Raw genomic sequence first — 19,920 nt, forward strand, 5'->3', positions numbered from 1 at the left:
TCAAAATATACATATAAAGTTTTACTGATCATTTGAATTAAATTTACTATAAGATCAATTAAGTAGTCCTTATAAAGTAAACTTATGTAATACAAAAATTATAAGAGGTTATTATTTAATAAATTAAACAACGCAAAATATAAATAAAGAATATTTAATTTTCTATAAACACATTATTTCTTTTTATAATCCTTTTTTTATTAAATCTTGGCTCACATCATATAAATCGCGGATCGCGTTGGGCTTTCGTCAACGAAGTCGTGTGCATGGATGGAGAAGAGGTCAGCGGCCGAGCCGCGGGCAGAACGTCGAGACGAAGTACCCAGCACGCGCGGCTCCTTAGCTAAACAATTTGTGCAGATCGAGGTCAGGTAAAGATAACTTTAATTTCTAAATCACATTTGGACACTAATATACATGTATAACTACGGTCAACAAGTGTCAATATTGAGCAGAACGTGGGGGGCCGCGGAAGCGCGCGGCTCGCAGCCTGCGTCACGCGGGCCCGTACACGCACTCGCTACGGCGTGCACCTGGTGTTTCCTCTCCTGGTTGAACCGCGGCACGTCTCCATTGATCTCGCACTCGCTCTACGTGCTGAAGCACACGTACGACATTCATACCCGCCAACTTCCGCACATCTTCTTCACTCCAATCTGGATCCCGAAGGAGCTCGGCTAGTAAATGCGGATAACGTGATACATCTTCAAGTCCTTCAGGCGGCGCATCAATGCCATCGTACCCCGCACCAAGACCCACGTGCTCTACTCCTGCTACTCTCCGTACATGGTTTATATGAGCTACAACATCCTCCACAGTCGCACGTTCGCCACAAGTAACAAGTTTTGCATAAAAATTAATCATTACCACACCTCCATTCGCAGCTATCATACGTAAAAGATCATCTGGAACATTTCGAGATGAATTGCAAATTGCTGCGGCCCCTGAATGAGAAAAAACTACTGGAGCCTGTGAGGTTTCAAGAGCGTCACGGGCGGTCTCATCGCCGGCATGCGAAAGGTCAACTATCATTCCCAAGCGATTCATTTCACGTACCACGGCGCGTCCGAACTCTGTAAGTCCACCCGAGGTGCCAGCGGAACGCGCCCATCGCGTATCACAAGTATGAGTCACTGTCAAATATCGAGCCCCTAGATGATAAAAAGCACGAAGAACCGCCAAGGAATCCCCAAGAGCATGGCCGCCTTCTACTCCAATTAATGAAGCAATTCGGCCTTCACGATGAGCATCTAACAATTCTTCTGCGTCTGTAACTAAAGCTAAATGCGCTGCATTCATTTCAACTATTCTTTTGATAACATCCATCTGTTCGAGTGCTAATTGTACAGCGTCTTTATCCCGGGCACCACAAGGAACATACGCTGACCAAAATTGCGCGCCGACCTGGCCGAGTCTCAACCGTGGAATATCAGTATGCGACCAGCGCGAACGGGCCCACGGCTCCAAACCTTCCAGGCCGGCACTTAAATTAAAATCTCCTATTTTGTTATGGAGAAATTTACGCACATTCCATGCTAAATCATTATGACCATCAACTAATGGGGAATCACGTAACATGCGTCGAATAGTTGTTAATCGTTGTTCGGGAGTTGCACGCCCGCCACCACCAAGTGCAAGTGGCAATGCAAGAGCAGCACCTAGCGCGGCCAACACAACCAGTGCCGCGAGAGCGACGCGCCAACGCGGTCTCCGCGGCGTTGGCTTTTCGTCAGAGCTTCCTGATGCAGACGCTGATAATGAATCCGGCGCCCATCGACCACATCTTTCCGCCACGTCTGGGAGAGAACCAGGAAATGTCATTCCCTCGGGTACTGCCGCCTGAAACAGAATAATGATAGATTTGAGAATATAGTAATAACTATATTAGGAGTTTTATAAAACTATTATTTTTAAACTAAAATATGCCCAAATAAATATCTGAGGGAATAGTGGGCTCGGAAAATGTGTCGGGTTTGAGGGCAATTAAATACTACCCAGAGAAGGACTCTTCGTTACTTAGCCCCTACTGCAGGCTTATCCAAAATATCTGGAGTAAAGGCTGTAGTTAGTGTTGTGCGGCTAGGTTGGAATACTGAAAAGGGATGGTGGCGAAGGAGCCTTCATATGACCAAAGGCGGCGCCCACATGTCTCCACCAGAAGGACCTTAGCGTCAGGTGGCCTCCGCGCCGGTCGTAAAACTTTAGCCAAAAACATATACTTATGTATGACAGCAATACACAGACAAGCCAGAGCTCTCAAGCGCAAACATACAAAGAGTCCCGACCCCATGGTAAACTGGGAAGAGGATTTGAACAAAGAAGTAGAACATTTTTTATTTAATATTTTGATAATTTCTTTTTGTGAAAGATTCAGTGGCATAATTTTCAGCAGCTGAATAGTTCTCCACGAGGAGCCTAAGGATTTTAAGGACGTCAATTTTATTGGTATTTTAGTAGGTAGTTTGCGCGTGTAACCTAAAACGTTTCTTTGGAAACGTCTTCGCCATTCGAAATTGAATTTTAGTAGTGCTTATTTTTTCTTTTAAATTAAAGAATTATTTGCAAGAAATAATCAGCCAATCTTTTCATATTCCATATGTAAGTTAGCTAACGCGAACCATGTGATAATTAAGCCGAATGAGCATATGACCCAGTTTTTTTCTATTTCTTCACCAACATCCCGTGATTAAATGATCCCAGAAGGATGTCTCATGTTTTTTCTTCTTTTCTAAAATTATTTAAATAGTCAGCCCTAAAGTGCTATAACGCAGCGATATTGGATTTTAATTGCTACATCAAATTGTTTTATATCTGCATTTGTATCCCTATCGATATTATATTATCTTTATTTATTGAAATTATTATAAGTTCACGAACTATATTTCAATTTTCTTCGTAAACTTTTAATGCTAAAATAGAAAAACAAGTGATAATTAATAGGATTGAATATCTATCAAGTAGTTATAAGTGTATTTTATATTATGATAATAATAAGCGTAAGTTTGTTTGTATTTGTATACTAAATTTCACCGCCCACCCTGTTTCAACTTTTTAAATTTCCTAACCCAAAGGTTTTCCGAAAAATCGTTAATAAGAGGTTTATATTTAACTATCTGTCCCGGCTACACATGGTGAGAATAAAGATATACAGAAAACGGTTTACGTGGCGCTCGTCAATAAAGTTTTTTTTTCGATATCTTTAACAATCTTTGTCATATTTCAACCAACCTTTCTCATGAATCACTCAATTGGTCCAACACCGTATGAAAATCCGTTCCGTGGTGTTTAGTATATCGCGTTTAGATGGACAGACGGATTTTTTTTTGTAATGTGTAGGTAGTAATTTGTGGAATAATTAAATATCAAAACCAAAATTACAAATATTCTAAACTTTGATCAAGCATGAGCTTAGGTGAGTTTACTAAGTAATGTGTCATATAAAAAAAACCACAAATAATATAAGCATTAATACTTATTATGTCATGTCGTCAAATATGATTTTTAGTTTAACTTTATTCCATAAATAAGTTGTAAAATAAAATCAAAAACAAAAGTTTGAATTAAAATCCATTTGTCCTTGTGTATCTTGGAAACTGCCGCAAAAATTACTTAATGGACTGTTTGAAAACTTTACAGGGGGCCAGATTAAAACTTGTTCCTTTGTCTAAATAAAACATAGTTGCAGTTAACATTTACAATATTTAACAGTTTCCTTCTTTTTGGAAATAGAAAATACAAGGTCGCAAACAAAAAGTTATTATTTTGATACTGTATTTACAGTCACAGATTACCGAAATGCATCATCAACATATATCATCAAATATAATAAATCTATACATATAATAATATTGGGGCGTCTATAATATTATTGGGGCATATGTAATATTAAAATAACCGGTTTTTAATACATACATATACCAAAATAACATTTTTTTCAATTTTTGACCGCCTGTCTGTCTGTTTGTTCTACCTAATCCTTGGGAACGGCTGGATCGATTTTGACGACACTGACAGTTAGCTGATGTAATAAGGAGTAACTTATGTTACAACAATAACTTTTTTGTTAAATTGAAACGGGCTCGAAGTCGCGGGAGCAGCTAGTAAAATATATAAAGAAAATGTTGATTATTAAAATAAGCTATTTTTTTCTCATGTTGTCTGTTTAAATGTTATATCTAAAAACGCGGTATTAAAATGACAATGGATTTAAATGACTGAGTGCTATCCCAGCTAGCTAGCAAGATTTACGTTGAACATTAGCCGTATTAATTCTCTGTTAGATAAACACAATAATTTAAACGTGCACATAAAAGGAATGAATGCATAAATATGTACATTTTATTAGCATCTCTGGTTGAAAAAGAAATGAATGGCAAGCTCGGTGGCAAACTATTTTAAAACCATGCCTACTTTTTAAAATAGTCATTTAAACTTATATTTTATTTTAAACAATATAATAGGTATTTAATATTTTAGTGTATAAAAAAAAAAATATTTATCTAGCCATAATTTGTTTAAACTAAACATTCAATTCTAGTTATAACTGAGTACCTAACTTTAAATGTTACCAAACATACAGTATGTACCCGTTTTACATTAAACAGTAAAAACGAGTTCTAACTAATTACTTGTTTTGACTTGTATTGTTGCAGTCAAAATAACTAAACCATGTTAAAAATGTAGAAGTAACAGTCTATAAATTTTCCACTGTTGAGCTATGGCCTCCTCTGCTTTTGGTGAAGAGGTTTTCCGAGATTATTCCACCACACTGCTCCAATGCAAGTTATATGGTGGGTACACGTGAGACGATACATATAGGTTTTCGCATGATGTTTTTATTTTTGCCTTAATATTTTTGTAAATTCAATATATTTAGCAAATACCACAGATTTGCGAAATATAATGAAGTTTGTCTACCTGCGGTATCTACAAGACGACGGAATCCCAGAATGCATCCATAGACAGACATGACAATAATTTGCCGCGTGTTCAATTATGCAAGGGGCACACATAATATGGGTAGGGGCTGGGACCTGAATAGCCTGTGACCCATTTACAGAGAGAACTAGCGCGAACGACCCTTGTTCGTCGGGATTTCACTTTAACGGAGTGGCCACTATACAAATATTGTACTTATAATTTTTTTTGTAACAAAGGTTTGGATGTAAAATGTTTTACTTCGTTATTTATTTTTAAGCACATTCTAACTTTCAATTAAATAGTACCATAAAACTTAAAGCTTAATAAACTTGTAGCTTTGAATCAAAGTAAAACATTTTTATAATCAATGATAGTCGTTTTTATTATCTTTTAACCAACAGAAACATAATCTACGTGGAATAATTACTTTGTTAACAGAGGGTTTTCACATTGAAACCCTAGTTTCTAGCATTCAATAAGTATGTCGTCAGATTAAATTTAATTGTAAGTTTTTCTAATTGATACCATAAATAAATTATTCACTGCGTTATACTCAGTTGCCAAGCATGAAACTTAGTAATAGTATTGAGAACTGGCCAAATTAGAAGTGGCTACGAACGGTAACTGAACCCCTTTAAAATGAGAAAACTCGATGATATTAGTATTTCTGACGTTCGTTTTTATTGTTAGCGAGGTGAAATCTTTCATAAAAATACATAATGCTATCCCTAATGACTACATTAACTGACTCACTGACTCACTTACTAGAAAAACGTATTAAGTGTTAAAATGCAAGATTAATAACGATATTAGAATATACAAAAGATAATTTAAAACGTTCATAAAAACTACTATTTTTAAAAGGTTATTAATACGAAGTTGTGTAGTGTGTGCTGTGTATACAATTGCCACAATAGAATAATGAAATCCGAGAAAAAAGTATTAATACCTAATATTCTAATCCTATGCAATCTTTTGAGATTAATAATTATCTGTTAAGGGATGTTATGTCATATACTGCCTTATGTACTCTCTTTTTGATATTATTATATATATACATTTTATGATACATTAATAAATAAAAAACTTTTTATTCAACGTTTCAATATCTCTTTTGACCGAGAACTTTGCAGTAAAAGAGAGCATCGTAAAGAGATTTGCATGTATCACAAAAATATTTAGAAGGATTTAAGTAAACATAGGCTTCTTCATCATCCTCCTGCCCTTATCCCAATTTTACTTGGGGTCGGCGCAGCATGTCTTCTTCTTCCATACTTCTCTGTCAGACGTCGTCTCACAAGTAACATTCTTTCTAACCATATCGTCTTTCACACAATCCATCCATCGTTTCTTGGGTCGTCCCCTACCTCTATATCCATCCACATCCATACTCAAAACCTTTCTCACAACATGGTCCTCATTCCTCCGCATAACATGTCCATACCAAGACAGCCGGTTTCCAGATAGCTTCTCGGCTACCGGTGCCACTTTCAAACTTCCTCTTATGTACTCATTCCTTACTCTATCCATTCGCGTAACACCACACATTGCTCTCAGCATTCTCATCTCCGCCACATGCAATTGTCTTTCAGTCATCCCTTTTATAGCCCAACACTCTGATCCATATAGAATAGCAGGTCTGATCATGGTCTTATAGATCTTCCCCTTAAGTCTAAGGGGAATACGGGGGTCACAAATTGTTCCCGTAACCTGCCGCCATTTCATCCACCCTTTGTTAATCCTGTGCTTTACCGTTCGATCTATTTCGCCATCGCCTTGAATCAGTGAACCGAGATACCGGAAGTCGGAGCAGACTGGAAGGGCTACGCCATCAAGCGCTATGGCTTCAGGACCGGAGAGACCGCCGAAAATAGGCTTCTTGCAATGATTATTATCATCATGCGTGTGTGTAGTAAATGTTTTATTTGTGTTTGTGGTTACAAGAGATGGTTGTCTTTTACTTGGCGGTGAATATATATGCACCACTGAACCAGTCTGGTAGAGTAAGCTTCAAAACCTTCTCTATAAGGCTAGACGAGGCTTTTGTCTGTTACCTTTTTTTATACGCAAGCAAAATACCTAACGTGCCTTAGACGTGGTACTGTTCATATTTTATATTTTAATTTAATCAATATTTATTTATTAATTACTGAAAAAAAATCTTTAAAAGGGCGCTTGTATTTTTCAATTTAAGTTCCTAGACAATTATTTAAATAGCTTAAATGGTCAAACAAAAATACACAGACCAAATATACGATTAAAAATACAATTTAAACAACCACAAAACGTGTGAACAGATGAACTCCGCAAACGAAAAATAATTATTCGTATCATTCAATTACAATGCAAATTTCGTTCGAAAAACTCAATATTCCGGTTGCAGCCAAAAAGCTCAGAATAATTTGTGTCTACAGCTTTATTGAATTAATTTATAACTTGATGAAATGAAATAATGAGCATGCGATACCATGCATTTTACATATAATTACACTTGTAGGTAAGATTTAATGACATCGATTATTTACGGTTACTAAGCGGATAAGACAATAAAAAAAAATTGATTGATACTTGATTTTACGATAGGCAGAAGCCTTTAGCCATATAATATAAACTGATGCATTTATCCAAGCATTTTTGTTTATTTCTTAATCATATACAAAATATTTATCTAAATTTTACATAATGTTTTTAAAGATAATGTAGTATTTTCTTCATAATGAACATTTTATGTAACAGTATATATTGTATTCAACCCAACATTTACCTTTATTGGCTAAGTTTATTTCATGTTTCCCGCAATCGTTGGGAACTATTCGCCTGAACGCTCCGTGTAATAAATGTATATCTATAATGAACGGAAAGAAGCCTCGGCCTGGCATTTTCCTTTGATCAGAAAGGCTCCTCGTCCGTTCTAATTGCTAACAATAATTTGCGCGGACTTAACGGATTGTGTTTCTGACGTAATATTACAACAAATAGGTTTCTTGGTTATGTAAGACAGGTTTTTATTGACCACTTGATCTCATAATAAATTATTTCTTTTCTTAATTAGAGAGGCCGTTTGACAAATATCAGTTTAATATTAATAACTTTTAAGAGTATTCTACCTAAATAAGATTGTTTAACAATAATATTTTACTCGACTCGGGCAAATAACGTGTATTTATTCATAACTTGCAAACTACCTCCTTTGGGTAACACCGATACTTATGCAAAGTCATAAAAAATATGTCACCTCAGAGAATTAAAATAAGTTTTATTTACGAGAAAGTAAAGTTTCAACCGTTTTGCGGGCGAAACAAGCCAAGAGTAAAGTTGTGAAAACATAGCAAGCGGGGCGGGCGGAGCTGCATCGATTCGCTGCAAGCCGGGTTCGGCTCAGCCTGCTCCAACGTCCGGCATAATGTTGCGTGAAATTCGCGCCCTCATTGTTACCTTACAACTAGCCAGCCTTCCGCACCGCTCCTTTATAGAACACGGGCCTGGATGCCCCGTGAACCGAACGGTGTTTAATGAATGCTATGCGTAATTGGAAGCGATTTATTAATAATAGCGCGTTTTAATGTTGCCAACGGAAGCCGCATTAATGATCCTTGACAAGCATTATTTGATTCAAGTGTAATGTTTGATAAGGCGAGATTGTTAGATATCATTTATTAGGTACAACAAAAAATAATTGTATATAGGTACACATAAAATCGAAATAAGAATATCGTACAAATATATAAATGTAAAACATTAACCTTATCTTCTGATTTTATTAGTTACTAAAACAAAACGAAAGAACGTAAGAACTAAATTCGATAAAGATTGAATTTCATTACATATTTACACTTAGAGTTTCCTTTCAACCTAACACTCACTGGTAATTTATCTCTGTTACACCCAACGGAATACCTTTAAACACAATAGTTGCGCAACTCGTCTTAACCGACCAGCCATGGAGCGTCTGGTACATTTTTAAAGGTAACGCTTTTTTAGGTGACCGAATTTTTCAACTAGGTCATCTTTAAAATTAGATGTCCCCTTCCCCTAATAAGGTCCGGTCACTAATAATTGACAAGGATAATTTTTGAGTATTCAAAATATTTAACACCAAGAAATTCCACAAAAACCAATGTGTATTTTAAGTATTTTTTAAACTCATATAAGGCTAGCGCAAAGATATACCTACTAGGATATTCCCCATAGCAAAATAGGAAGTAAAGTTTCCTCCATTACTCCAAATCAAGAACCCTGTATGGGTTATATATTGTAAGACCCCATACAAAATAGAATAAAAACATGTGTTTCAAAATATAAATTAAAAGCTAGCTTAATATTTTTGGCTACAGGAAAACAGACATACTAAATTTTTTTTTATGATGTATCACAACTTAGGTTAAAGTAGTACTAGCACCAATATATTTAACGCCATTCGATCCTGTTTATTGTAAGACTTAAAACTATCTAAGAAACAACGGCTAAAAAATTATTAAATTTTCATCATACGTATTCCAACGTTTAATAATAATTAAATTACTCAAATTCATGATGTTTTTAGACAATAATTACCGCTTAGAATCAAAACTTCAAACTTAATGTTCCGGTCAATAGCACGAAGTTGTCATACCAACTCACTGCTATGGTATAGGTTGGTACTGACAAAGGATATTTGATCCCATATCAGGGCAGTTTATAATTCCAGCTGTCAATTAGAGCTTTATACAAGACCCTACCCAATTTCACTCGAAGGTTTAACAGTTAAAAAGGGTTTATTGTACTGAGTTAGCCTATCATCCGTTGCTAAGAAATCCGACCACCTATGTATTCGGAAATTCTTTTGCACACGCGTTTTTTAAAATAGAAACTAGCGGATATCCAAAATACAAATACGGATAGCCGTAGCCGCAAGTGAGACCGATAAACAAAATATTTCTTATAATGTTATTTTTGTATAGTGTTAGAACTAAGAGAGTAGCAATTTGTATAAATTGAATTCCTACTACTGAATATTAGTAGTAGGAAGCCGGTTATCCGAAATATCCCAAACAATCGGATAATCCGAATATATTTCGTGTCCGTAACCATGAAACCGCAAAAATATTATTCATATATCCTTATCCATATCCAGATCCGAAATAACATAACAACTCAGCTTTCAATTACTATAAACATATGAAACTCAAGCTACAATTTTGTTTGATCACTAAGGCGCGATTTCATTCCCACTAAACTGAGACAATCTATACTAATATTATAAATGTAAAAGTAACTCTATCTATATGACTGTCTGTCGCTCTTTCACGCCCAAACCAATGAACTGAATTTGACGCAATTTGGTATGAAGCAAACTTGAACTCCAAGGAAGGACATAGACTACTTTTTTGTCTAACACATGACAACCACCCCTAAACTAGTTTAAATATATGCATATATGGTGTGAGGGGTTACTTCGAGGATATAACAACCTAAATCATAATAGTAAGCACACGCGGACACAATGTAAGAATAATGTATAAAGACCGTCAATGCATAGATAAAACTATTAAACTTAATAGACATTTAATACAGAGTAGGCATTAATTTCGTAAAGTAGAGGTGCCTTAAGAAAGGTTTCTAGGGAATGTTTATTTTAAAGGCTTCCTTAAATCTTCATTTTATTGCAAATGACTCGATCAATCGTTCAATTCGTTTTTATCAAGTCAAATAAATGTTATATAATATATGTCTTTGGAATAATACGAACTAGTCTCGTTAAAACCCATAAATAAATTCTTTATCATCTTTGAGTACGATATATTGACTAAATATTAGTTAAATTCATCGATCGATGTGTTCATAGTGTTATAATTTTTAAAAACAAGCTTGTATATTTATATATGTTTTTGGCTTTAAACAATCTTGTCGCGCCGAAAACGCATTAACGTACTTTTTATTCGCGCTTGAAGCCGCGGCAGCTATTTCTCGAGTCTAATAAATTATTAAACATTAACATAGCATGTCTTTTGAAAGTATAAGTTATTAAAAAATCGAATATTCTATATAAATTCATTTTTCTTCAATCAAAATAATACAAACGTTTCTTAAGTCTTTTTAATATTAGGGTAAATTTTATATACTCATAATAATATTATAAATTAATTCCCCGGCAGCGTTAATTTATTTAACAACATCTAAATAAAAAAACGACGCAAACTGTGTAGACAAACGTCACATTTCACCTAATTTTTCACTTCTTTTTGCGTGAGTAAACAAAGAATGAAAACCCTTCCCTTTTCATATCTTAGTGAAGTAGGATGTAGAGTTACCGTAACGGTCTAGCGTCAGCCATTAAATTAACTAGATTTGTACTTACACTGAACTCATACCGGGATGTAATAAATGAAAATAATTATATAAAATAACTAGCACCCCTGTTTTAACTCCAATTGTTTGTTGATTTCTAAAGATACATTATTAGTACACATTCACATCATCTATAGAGCATACATTTTAAATTTTAAGTCTCTTACTTCAAAAACATAGGACTTTCATACAAACTTCCAACCCCCGTTTTACCCCCTGATGGATGGAGTTTCGTAAAAACCGAAAATTCGAAATTAAAGCCTAACAGTTTTGTAAATAAGAAAAAATAATAAAGAAATAAATTGTGTAATTGTAATTAATTTCTAAAATCCAATTTAATGTTATTAAAATTAAAATATTAGAATGAAAATGCAGAAAACGGGTATCACCCTTACGCAATTACGCTAGATCTTAATCTATACTAATATTATAAATTCGAAGACAACTCTGTCTGTTGCTGTTTGACAGAACCGAATTTGATGAAATTTGGTATAAAGCATGGTTGAACTTAAAAAAAGACGTAGTCTTCTTTTTTACGCTTAAGGTCTGACTAACCCTTAAAACGAGAGCGAAGCCTCGGTCGACAACTAGTTACTTATATTATTTTTTATACTCATCCATTTAAGAAATAAAAAGAAATGACTGTTTGTTTAACGCGTCTTTAAATTAAATTAATTTAATTATGCCAAAAGCTGTTTAGAAATACACCACTTTAGAAAAAAATATATCTTTACATGGACATGTGATCCTGAATCAAAAATTACAACCATGGAAATGGATTCGCGCGAGCAAAATCATGGACGCGGCAAGTCGTATACATAATTGTACAAAAATATTATCCAGACAAATAATAAAATTTGTTCAAACGACTATTATTTTGCTATTCCAAATAAATGGCAGTAAATTTGATCGCTTCGTTTGTTTTCAATTATGATTGAACTACCCAACACAATTTGATTCTTGTTGTTTGTGTTGAGTGACTAAAAGTAAATACAACATTTTTATAAGGAAAAGTGTATAAATAATCACAGTTCTTCATCATATCAAGCATATGCTAGTAGGAATTGAATCTATGCCAAATTATTGAAATTTTTTGATGATCATTAATCTGTTTAGGATTAAACGTTTACTATGAGCGTTTTGTCTTTTACGATTAGTTATATTTATGTATTATTACTTAAATCTAGTACGAATGTATACTCGCGCTGACATAATTTCCCCGTTATTTAATTGCTGGATTCGCTTAACAAAAGAAACATCGTGATATTCCGATTCAAAAGTCCCAAGAATAGTTGCGGAAAATACAATACAAAACGATATTTTCTTGGCCTATATTTGTTTAGCTCGAGATTAAAAATGTTCAGATTAATTATATATAGTTTTTTTTTCATATTCAAATATAAATCGGTGTGAATAGAAATATCTTGATTTTTTTATGTAGCATCTTTTGTCAAGGCTATAACCATTTTATAATTGTGAATTGCAAAGAACGTGGATTTAATTTTCAAGTAAAACTAAAGCAGGCCTCAACTTCCCTTCGGATTTTTTTTATAGCGTGTTTAACCACGCTGCGCTGCTCCGAAACTGAAATGCGAAAATAGTTCTTTAACGTTTTCAAACCTGTGCAGTCTTTGATTAAAATTTCGGCTCCAAATATATAAAAATTTAAACGATACATCATAGAAACGAATATACGAATACTCTGGAAATTTCGGTAATCAATATTGGTCATAAACGTATATAACCATCATACATTTTCATTAAGTCGTGTAATTTAAATTTATTATATATTTTTTTAAATTATTATTTTCATTTGATAAAACGACTGCAAATTACGATAAAATAAAAATAGTTGTAGTTTCGACCAAAAACTGTACATATTTAGGTTTGAACCATCGACGATAATAATTATATTTAACAAACAAAGCCGCATACATCCTTGCAGTTCTTCTAACAAAACCAATACCTTACAGAACACTGGATCTCAGGATTAGTAGAACTCTTTATCTGCATAACTTTTTTCATTCCATTGCAAAGAAAAAACTCGATTCATTTAACTGTTATCCGCTAAAGTTTTTGTCTTGGCTTAAGATAGTGACATCTATATTAATATTATAAATGCAAACGTAACCCCGTCTGTCTGTTAGCTAATCACGACTAGATCAATCGTAATTAAATTTAATATAGAAGTTTTCACAAACGATACTAGTCTTATTTAATACAAATGCTATTTGACAGTGTACATTACTTGTATTTCCCTACTAATATTATAATTGCGAAAGCAACTCTGTCTGTTACCTTTACACCCTCAAACCGCTTGAACTGATTTCAATGAAATTTGATATGAAGATAGTTTGAGTCCCGAGGAAGGACATAGGTTAGTTTTTTATCGCGAAAACGGTCCCATAAGGCTTTAAAAATGGGTAGAAGTTTGTATGGGGAATCAAACATTTCTTACGTAAGGAATATAAAACTTATGGTAATTTAACTTTTCGTTAACTTAAATAATGTTTGAGCACTTTTGACCAATATAATGCGGATAAAGCTGCCGTTTCAGCTAGCATAGAATGCATGAAACTTTCAGTGTTTAACCTCATCTAATAAGTAAAACACTTAGTAATCATGGTTGTAATCACACATGTCATGGTTATGGTAGGAGAAGATTAAAAGAGAAAACTAAAATTATATTCGTTACCGTATATTGACACGACGCCAATTTGTTTACAAGTATAGACTATTCTATTAATTGTTCATTTATTATCAATGACAAGAAGACTCTAAGCCACTTTACCAAAGACGAAATGACAGAGATACTGTACCGAAAAAAAAATGAGAGTGGTAAATTTCTCTGAGTGTCCCATTAATTAAACTGCACTCACGCCAACGACCTCAAACATATCTAGTCATAAAAAGAGATACAGTATACCGTCCGTTATGCAATAGCGTGTCGAATACAATCCAAATCCTCCTTAGTAAGAGAAGAGGCCTTTACTCGGCAGTGAGACATTTACGAGTATTCACTTTAACTCGTATTTCAAATGTAGACTTGCTAGTGTTTATAGATTTATTTTTGTCCTTTGTTAACAATATTTTTTTTAACAGAATATACTAATAAATTGCTAGCAAAACAATTTTCTCTGTTGTTTATTCCTTAGAAAATAAAATGATATATATAGATGCGGTTTTGATTGAGATTATTCAAGGTCTGATTTTGATTTTCTGATTTGCTTATAATGAATTGTTTGTTATCGTGCGTCAGTTTAAATTCGTATTGTAAAACGAAATCAAACTGCACAAACGTGAGAGTACGTGCAAATACATACACCCAGCCACGCAAATTAAGCATTCCTTTAAAAATACGGAATTGCTCGCTTGGGATCCCGAAATTACGAAACATAATAAAAATATTTTTATTTTATGTCATTAATTATATTTTCATAATTAGTTTTATATCTCTTTGACTGAATAATAACTAAAGACTATGATGGTTCAAACATAGTTAGACTCGGACGAAATAAACGTTAACAAGTAGGGAAAATCTTGTGCTATATTGTGTATTTGTAGCCAGGATTTTATTTTATTGAAATCTTAATAAACAGCCAAACTCTTAAACAAATTTGACAAAAAATATTGGTTAACTTTATATTTAACATTTCTTTATTTTTCGCTTTGTATAAAATATTGCAATGTATGAAGTATACTTTATAATGTTAAAAAAAATATTATATAATTACTACTTACACTTTCTGCTTCTTTCTACAGATACAGAATGCACTAGTTTTTTACTTAAAGAAGTCAAATGGCCATATGGGCACTTGATACTGGGTACCTTTGCTAGAGACATTGGCACTGCTGTGAGCAACCAGCGGATGCCAACCAGGCGGATCAACATAAAATGATTTACTTAAGTGAACATTTAGTGTAAGTGGTAAATAATTTGGACTTACTAATAATTCAAGTTAATTTATTTTTTGACATGTTTATATTATTTATATACATTTTTTAGATTAAAGAACAAACGATAATAGAAGATTTCTTGTTTTTTACTGATCAAAAGTTGAAAACCTTAGTTTTTCTCTTCATGTAAAATATATGTATAAACCTACATCTTGAATCATTTATTTATTGATGAAAACCGCATTTAAATAATCCGTTGCGTAGTTTAAAAGACCTAAGTGTACAAACGGCGAGTAGAGATTTTGTTTTATACTATGTAGAGATCCAAAAGGTTACTAGTACTTTTCATACTAAGTATGACGGTGTCATTAATAGTATACAAATAAACGAGATCGATAACGATAAACTAAGATACTATTAAAGATTTACCCACTTTTTGAACAATGGTACTTGTCATTTAAATGTACATATATCTTGTTCTTGTTGCCTTGGACTTGGTTTTGCAAATATATATTTTTTAAATCTGTTTATGTCTTACTCTTTATATAAATATACAAATATTGTTAAAAGTATATAGGTATGGGTATATGTTTTATAATTTTGCCAGAAAAGAGTCAGAATTGATGATTTCGGATTTAATTTCCTGAACATAATAAAACTATATTTTAAAACATATAATTTTTGTAGAATTATCATGAAATGATTCGAATTATTTTCAATAATAAGTTTACTTTAATAAAAATTATTAAACCTATCCATTTACGACATTACTATGTATAATAATAACAACATCGAAATAATGCATAGCTAATAATTATAATGTAACAATACGATAAATTGTAAATTATACTGAATCACTAATAGCGCAGTTGATTTAATAGCATACTACTGTATGATGAATTTTTAAAGCTGTTTTGTGAACGTTTATATCAGTACTATATATATGTACAGGAAATAATACCATTTTATATGTGAAAATGTTCGTATAAATTCGTTCAGCTGCAGGTAGTCGGTCTCACATAAATAATAAATGATTTACTTTCTTATTCTGAAATCGGACGAAACACACGTTACCGCCAGATTTAGAATCATTGCATTCGTCTCTTACTGAATAATCAATTTTTATACATTGTCTATTATGCTTTGGTTTTAAACAACAAAAAGTCTCGCTTAAATTTTTATTTTCATCATATGCCGATTATAATATTAAGAGGAGGTAAATGTAGGTAGAGACCTAGAGTATGTAAAACAGGTAGTTTTATTTACTAAGGACCTTCGTGTCTCATTCATGAAATTTTGAAAACTTTCTTACGATTTTTTAAATATTTTTGTTAATATTGCTTAATATTTTTTGACATTCTATGGTCGTCTTCTGCGTCGACTTTGGTCTTAAAGTATTCTTTGAGGCTCTACTGACAGTAAGTAACCGCAAAAGGAGGAGTTTTAAAAAACTGGAATTTATTATAGAAAGTTATGTATTTAATTCTTATATTATAAACTTTAATATATATTTTTAAGAAAAAGAGTTTCTAACTAAATATCAGGACAGATGTAGAAATTGAAAAATTTAAATTTAAGAGAGGTTAAACGAGACGGACTCTTAAAAAAGAAAATATTATTGTCAATTTATTGCCGTATATGGTTTGTTTGGCATTTTTAAATGATATTTTACAAACATATGATAAGAATGATATTTATTTACTTTATTTTGATAAAGTACACTTTTACTAACACTGTAAACTTAATATAAAGCTCTAAATTATTCGAAATGTAACTTCCGCAAATCATCATGTGTCATGTGTTACCAGTCTTTCGTAGAATTTAATGTCTATAATCTTGTGCGTCATTTTATGCTTAAAAAATCAAAATCAGACTTATCTAAATCAATCTAATCTCAATCAAAACCGTGTCTATATATATCATTTTATTTCCTAAGGAATAAAAAACAGAGAAAATTGTTTTGCTAGCAATTTATTAGTATATTCTGTTAAAAAAATATTGTTAACAAAAGGTTTAGATTAAAATATATTTATTTTTCAATTTATTTGAAAAAATACTCACTTTTAAGATACCTATTGAGCATTCATAAAATCAAATTTACCTGGAATAAAAGTTGTACGGGTTCATATAAAGATCATAAGTAAAAAAGGTTTATCCTACGTCGTACATAATTATTATTTACGCTCATTATATTACCTACTCCTTTATTTTACAATTACCTCTTTGTCATATTTCATGGCTTTGTACTTTACTCGAGATGATGTAACGAAGCAGACTATCATTTATAATGATATTTTCTTTTAAATTAATTAATAAAATGTTAAGTCTAATTTTGTTGTCCTGTATCATTTATTTATCATTGTTCTTTGTTGTCGACTAAATATCAGATAAAGTATTAATTTGTGTTTACCTACTTAGTAACTGTTATGTTGAAGATTTTTTTTTAATATTTTATTTGTAAAATGCAAAAAGAATATGTAAAATAATATATACATATAAAGCAAACATAGAAATAAACTTATGGTACGGTGATAGAAATCTCTTAAATTTCTTCTAAAGCTACAAATAAACAAATTAAAATAACGTATACTCACGTCAAGTACAAGAACTGTCAAAGCCTAACTTCTATTATGAAAATAAAAATGAAGTTGTTATATATTGCGCAAGCGAATGAATAAAGGAATATCGAAATGACTCATTCTTCCGAGTCCTTAACCTACCGAGAAATTATTGCGAAGCGAGTAAAGATAATGACATTTACACAATAATTCATACATAAATTTACGAGATAATAATAATAAAATAAATTATAATCAAATTAACAATTCATGTCTGATGATATGCTATGTACATAGTACGGCTGTTGATACGTGTGAAAATTAAAGGTTTTTTCATATTGTATGTAATAAGATGTACTTAAACCAGAAAGAAGTAGTCTAGTAGTAAAAAGTGATTTGTTCTTTTATTAAAGTTTTTAAGAAAAATGAATGTAATAAAAAGTTTAGAAATAGAAATCTTACTGATCGTCTAATAAATACAAACATACCTTGAAATCAGGAATAAAAAAAGATATGAACATATGAAGGAGCTTTAATGTCACTTACATAAAACGCAATCGTGGCGACATGATACAACAACACAACTATATACACAATGGGTGACATGTGAACACTACAAACAGATCAGCGTGGAGAAGGCCCCTAACGGGCCGTGACAACATGCGGATATGAGGGCGCGAATATTCGACACATACGTGGGCGTGCGGAGAGGTGATGGCGCGACACAGACACGCATGAGCCGCGGGTGCCACCTGGTAGTCCATATAGTTTCCGTATCCCATGTGGTCGCAAGTACAAGCGCAAGTTTCGATGTGCCTCCGTAGCTCGAGTTCGAGCTCCCAGGGTGGCTCCATGAGCGCGAGCAGGCGGGCGGGCGCGCGCCGCGGCGTGCCCGCGCCTCCGCGCGCTGCTAATGCGGCCCCAGGCCGTGCGCGGGCCGCACCTGCGCGAAGCCACCTGCCACCCCACCCCCCGCACAGCGCCTTTCAGCATGCAGCTCGCAACTCAACGCAACGAGGCGCCGACAGCGGCGCCAAGCTCTCGACGGGCCCGGGACGCTCCGACCGTTGGACGAACAGCCGCGACGGGCGCAGCTGACCGCGCGACGACGCACATAGCGTAGAGGCCGGCTGCCGGCAGGGGAATGCCGCGGCCGCGAGCTCGGCCGAGCGCCCGGGCGGCCCGGCCGCGCCGGCGCCCCGAGCTCCACGTGACAGCCTGCTCTCCGCCCACCGCCCCAGCCTCCGCACCCTGCATCGTCGACCACCGGACAAATCTTTCCAATGCACAATCGTCAACTTCAATTTATGTTTCTCAGGTAGAAAATACAGCTATCTGCATTCAAAAACGAATATATTTTTAAATCATCTTGACTTAACATTTATAGTACCTAATTTATATGAAATAAGTTAATCGGCAAATATATACAATAATACTAATATAAATAATAATAATATATTAAATAATAATAATACATACTTATACGTCCCAAGTTTAGAATCTACTAGCAATTAATAAAAGAAAATTTATCTAGTGTAGTCGAAGACAACTTACTCGTAATTCGCAAATTGTGAATTAAAGACATAACTGTGAAATATAACTTCTTTTTTTCAAATTCGCACAAAAACTACGAATCCGATTGATGGAGAATGATATAATAGGTTTCATGATTTATACATAATATAGGACAGGATGTAGCTTGTTATGTCAACTTAGTCGGATAGAAAATTGTCGGTCCGAATACATTTAAAGCGAATGCTTCTAAAACTATAAGGTGTTATACGGAAGCTTTGTATGTAAGATTTGTAAATACTTACTAAATGTATGTTTGTTTCATTTAAAAAATGAAATAAAGTTAATGGCAAGCAGATAGATCGCTTTGCTCGAAACGATTTTTGTATCATATTATTTAATATCTCATTATCAATAATTACACGTTAATTAGTACAGTGTTGCTAATTTCCTAATTCTACGTGTAAATAAATTTTAACATATCATATAAATTTTTGACTTTTTGTATAAATCTGAACAATGCAGGCATTTCTTTAACAATTCAATGCAAAATATTTTAAAATCAATAATAGGTCTTTAAACTAAATTAAATAGGCTCCCAACACTTTATTATCACTAAAATATTTCATATTAAAATTTAAAAGTATTTATCCTATATAAGCTGGGTGTTTCGTTTCATACGAAACACCATATTAAATATAAAAGT

At 33.5% G+C, this 19,920-nt stretch overlaps 1 protein-coding gene across 1 annotated transcript; it reads right to left on the reverse strand.

Annotated features, from left to right (window-relative positions):
* Positions 1-199: 199 nt before the first annotated feature.
* Positions 200-18,677, reverse strand: LOC125069274 (dipeptidase 1-like). The gene is made up of 2 exons (XM_047678710.1): positions 18,398-18,677; positions 200-1,839 (listed from the first exon to the last, which is right to left on the reverse strand). Exons 1-2 carry the CDS (start codon positions 18,554-18,556, stop codon positions 496-498), a joined length of 1,503 nt encoding a protein of 500 aa, XP_047534666.1. The 5' UTR covers positions 18,557-18,677; the 3' UTR covers positions 200-495.
* Between the last annotated feature and the right edge of the window lie 1,243 nt (positions 18,678-19,920).

This window comes from Vanessa atalanta, chromosome 15 (genome assembly GCF_905147765.1).
Source record: "Vanessa atalanta chromosome 15, ilVanAtal1.2, whole genome shotgun sequence".
Lineage (NCBI taxonomy): Eukaryota > Metazoa > Arthropoda > Insecta > Lepidoptera > Nymphalidae > Vanessa > Vanessa atalanta.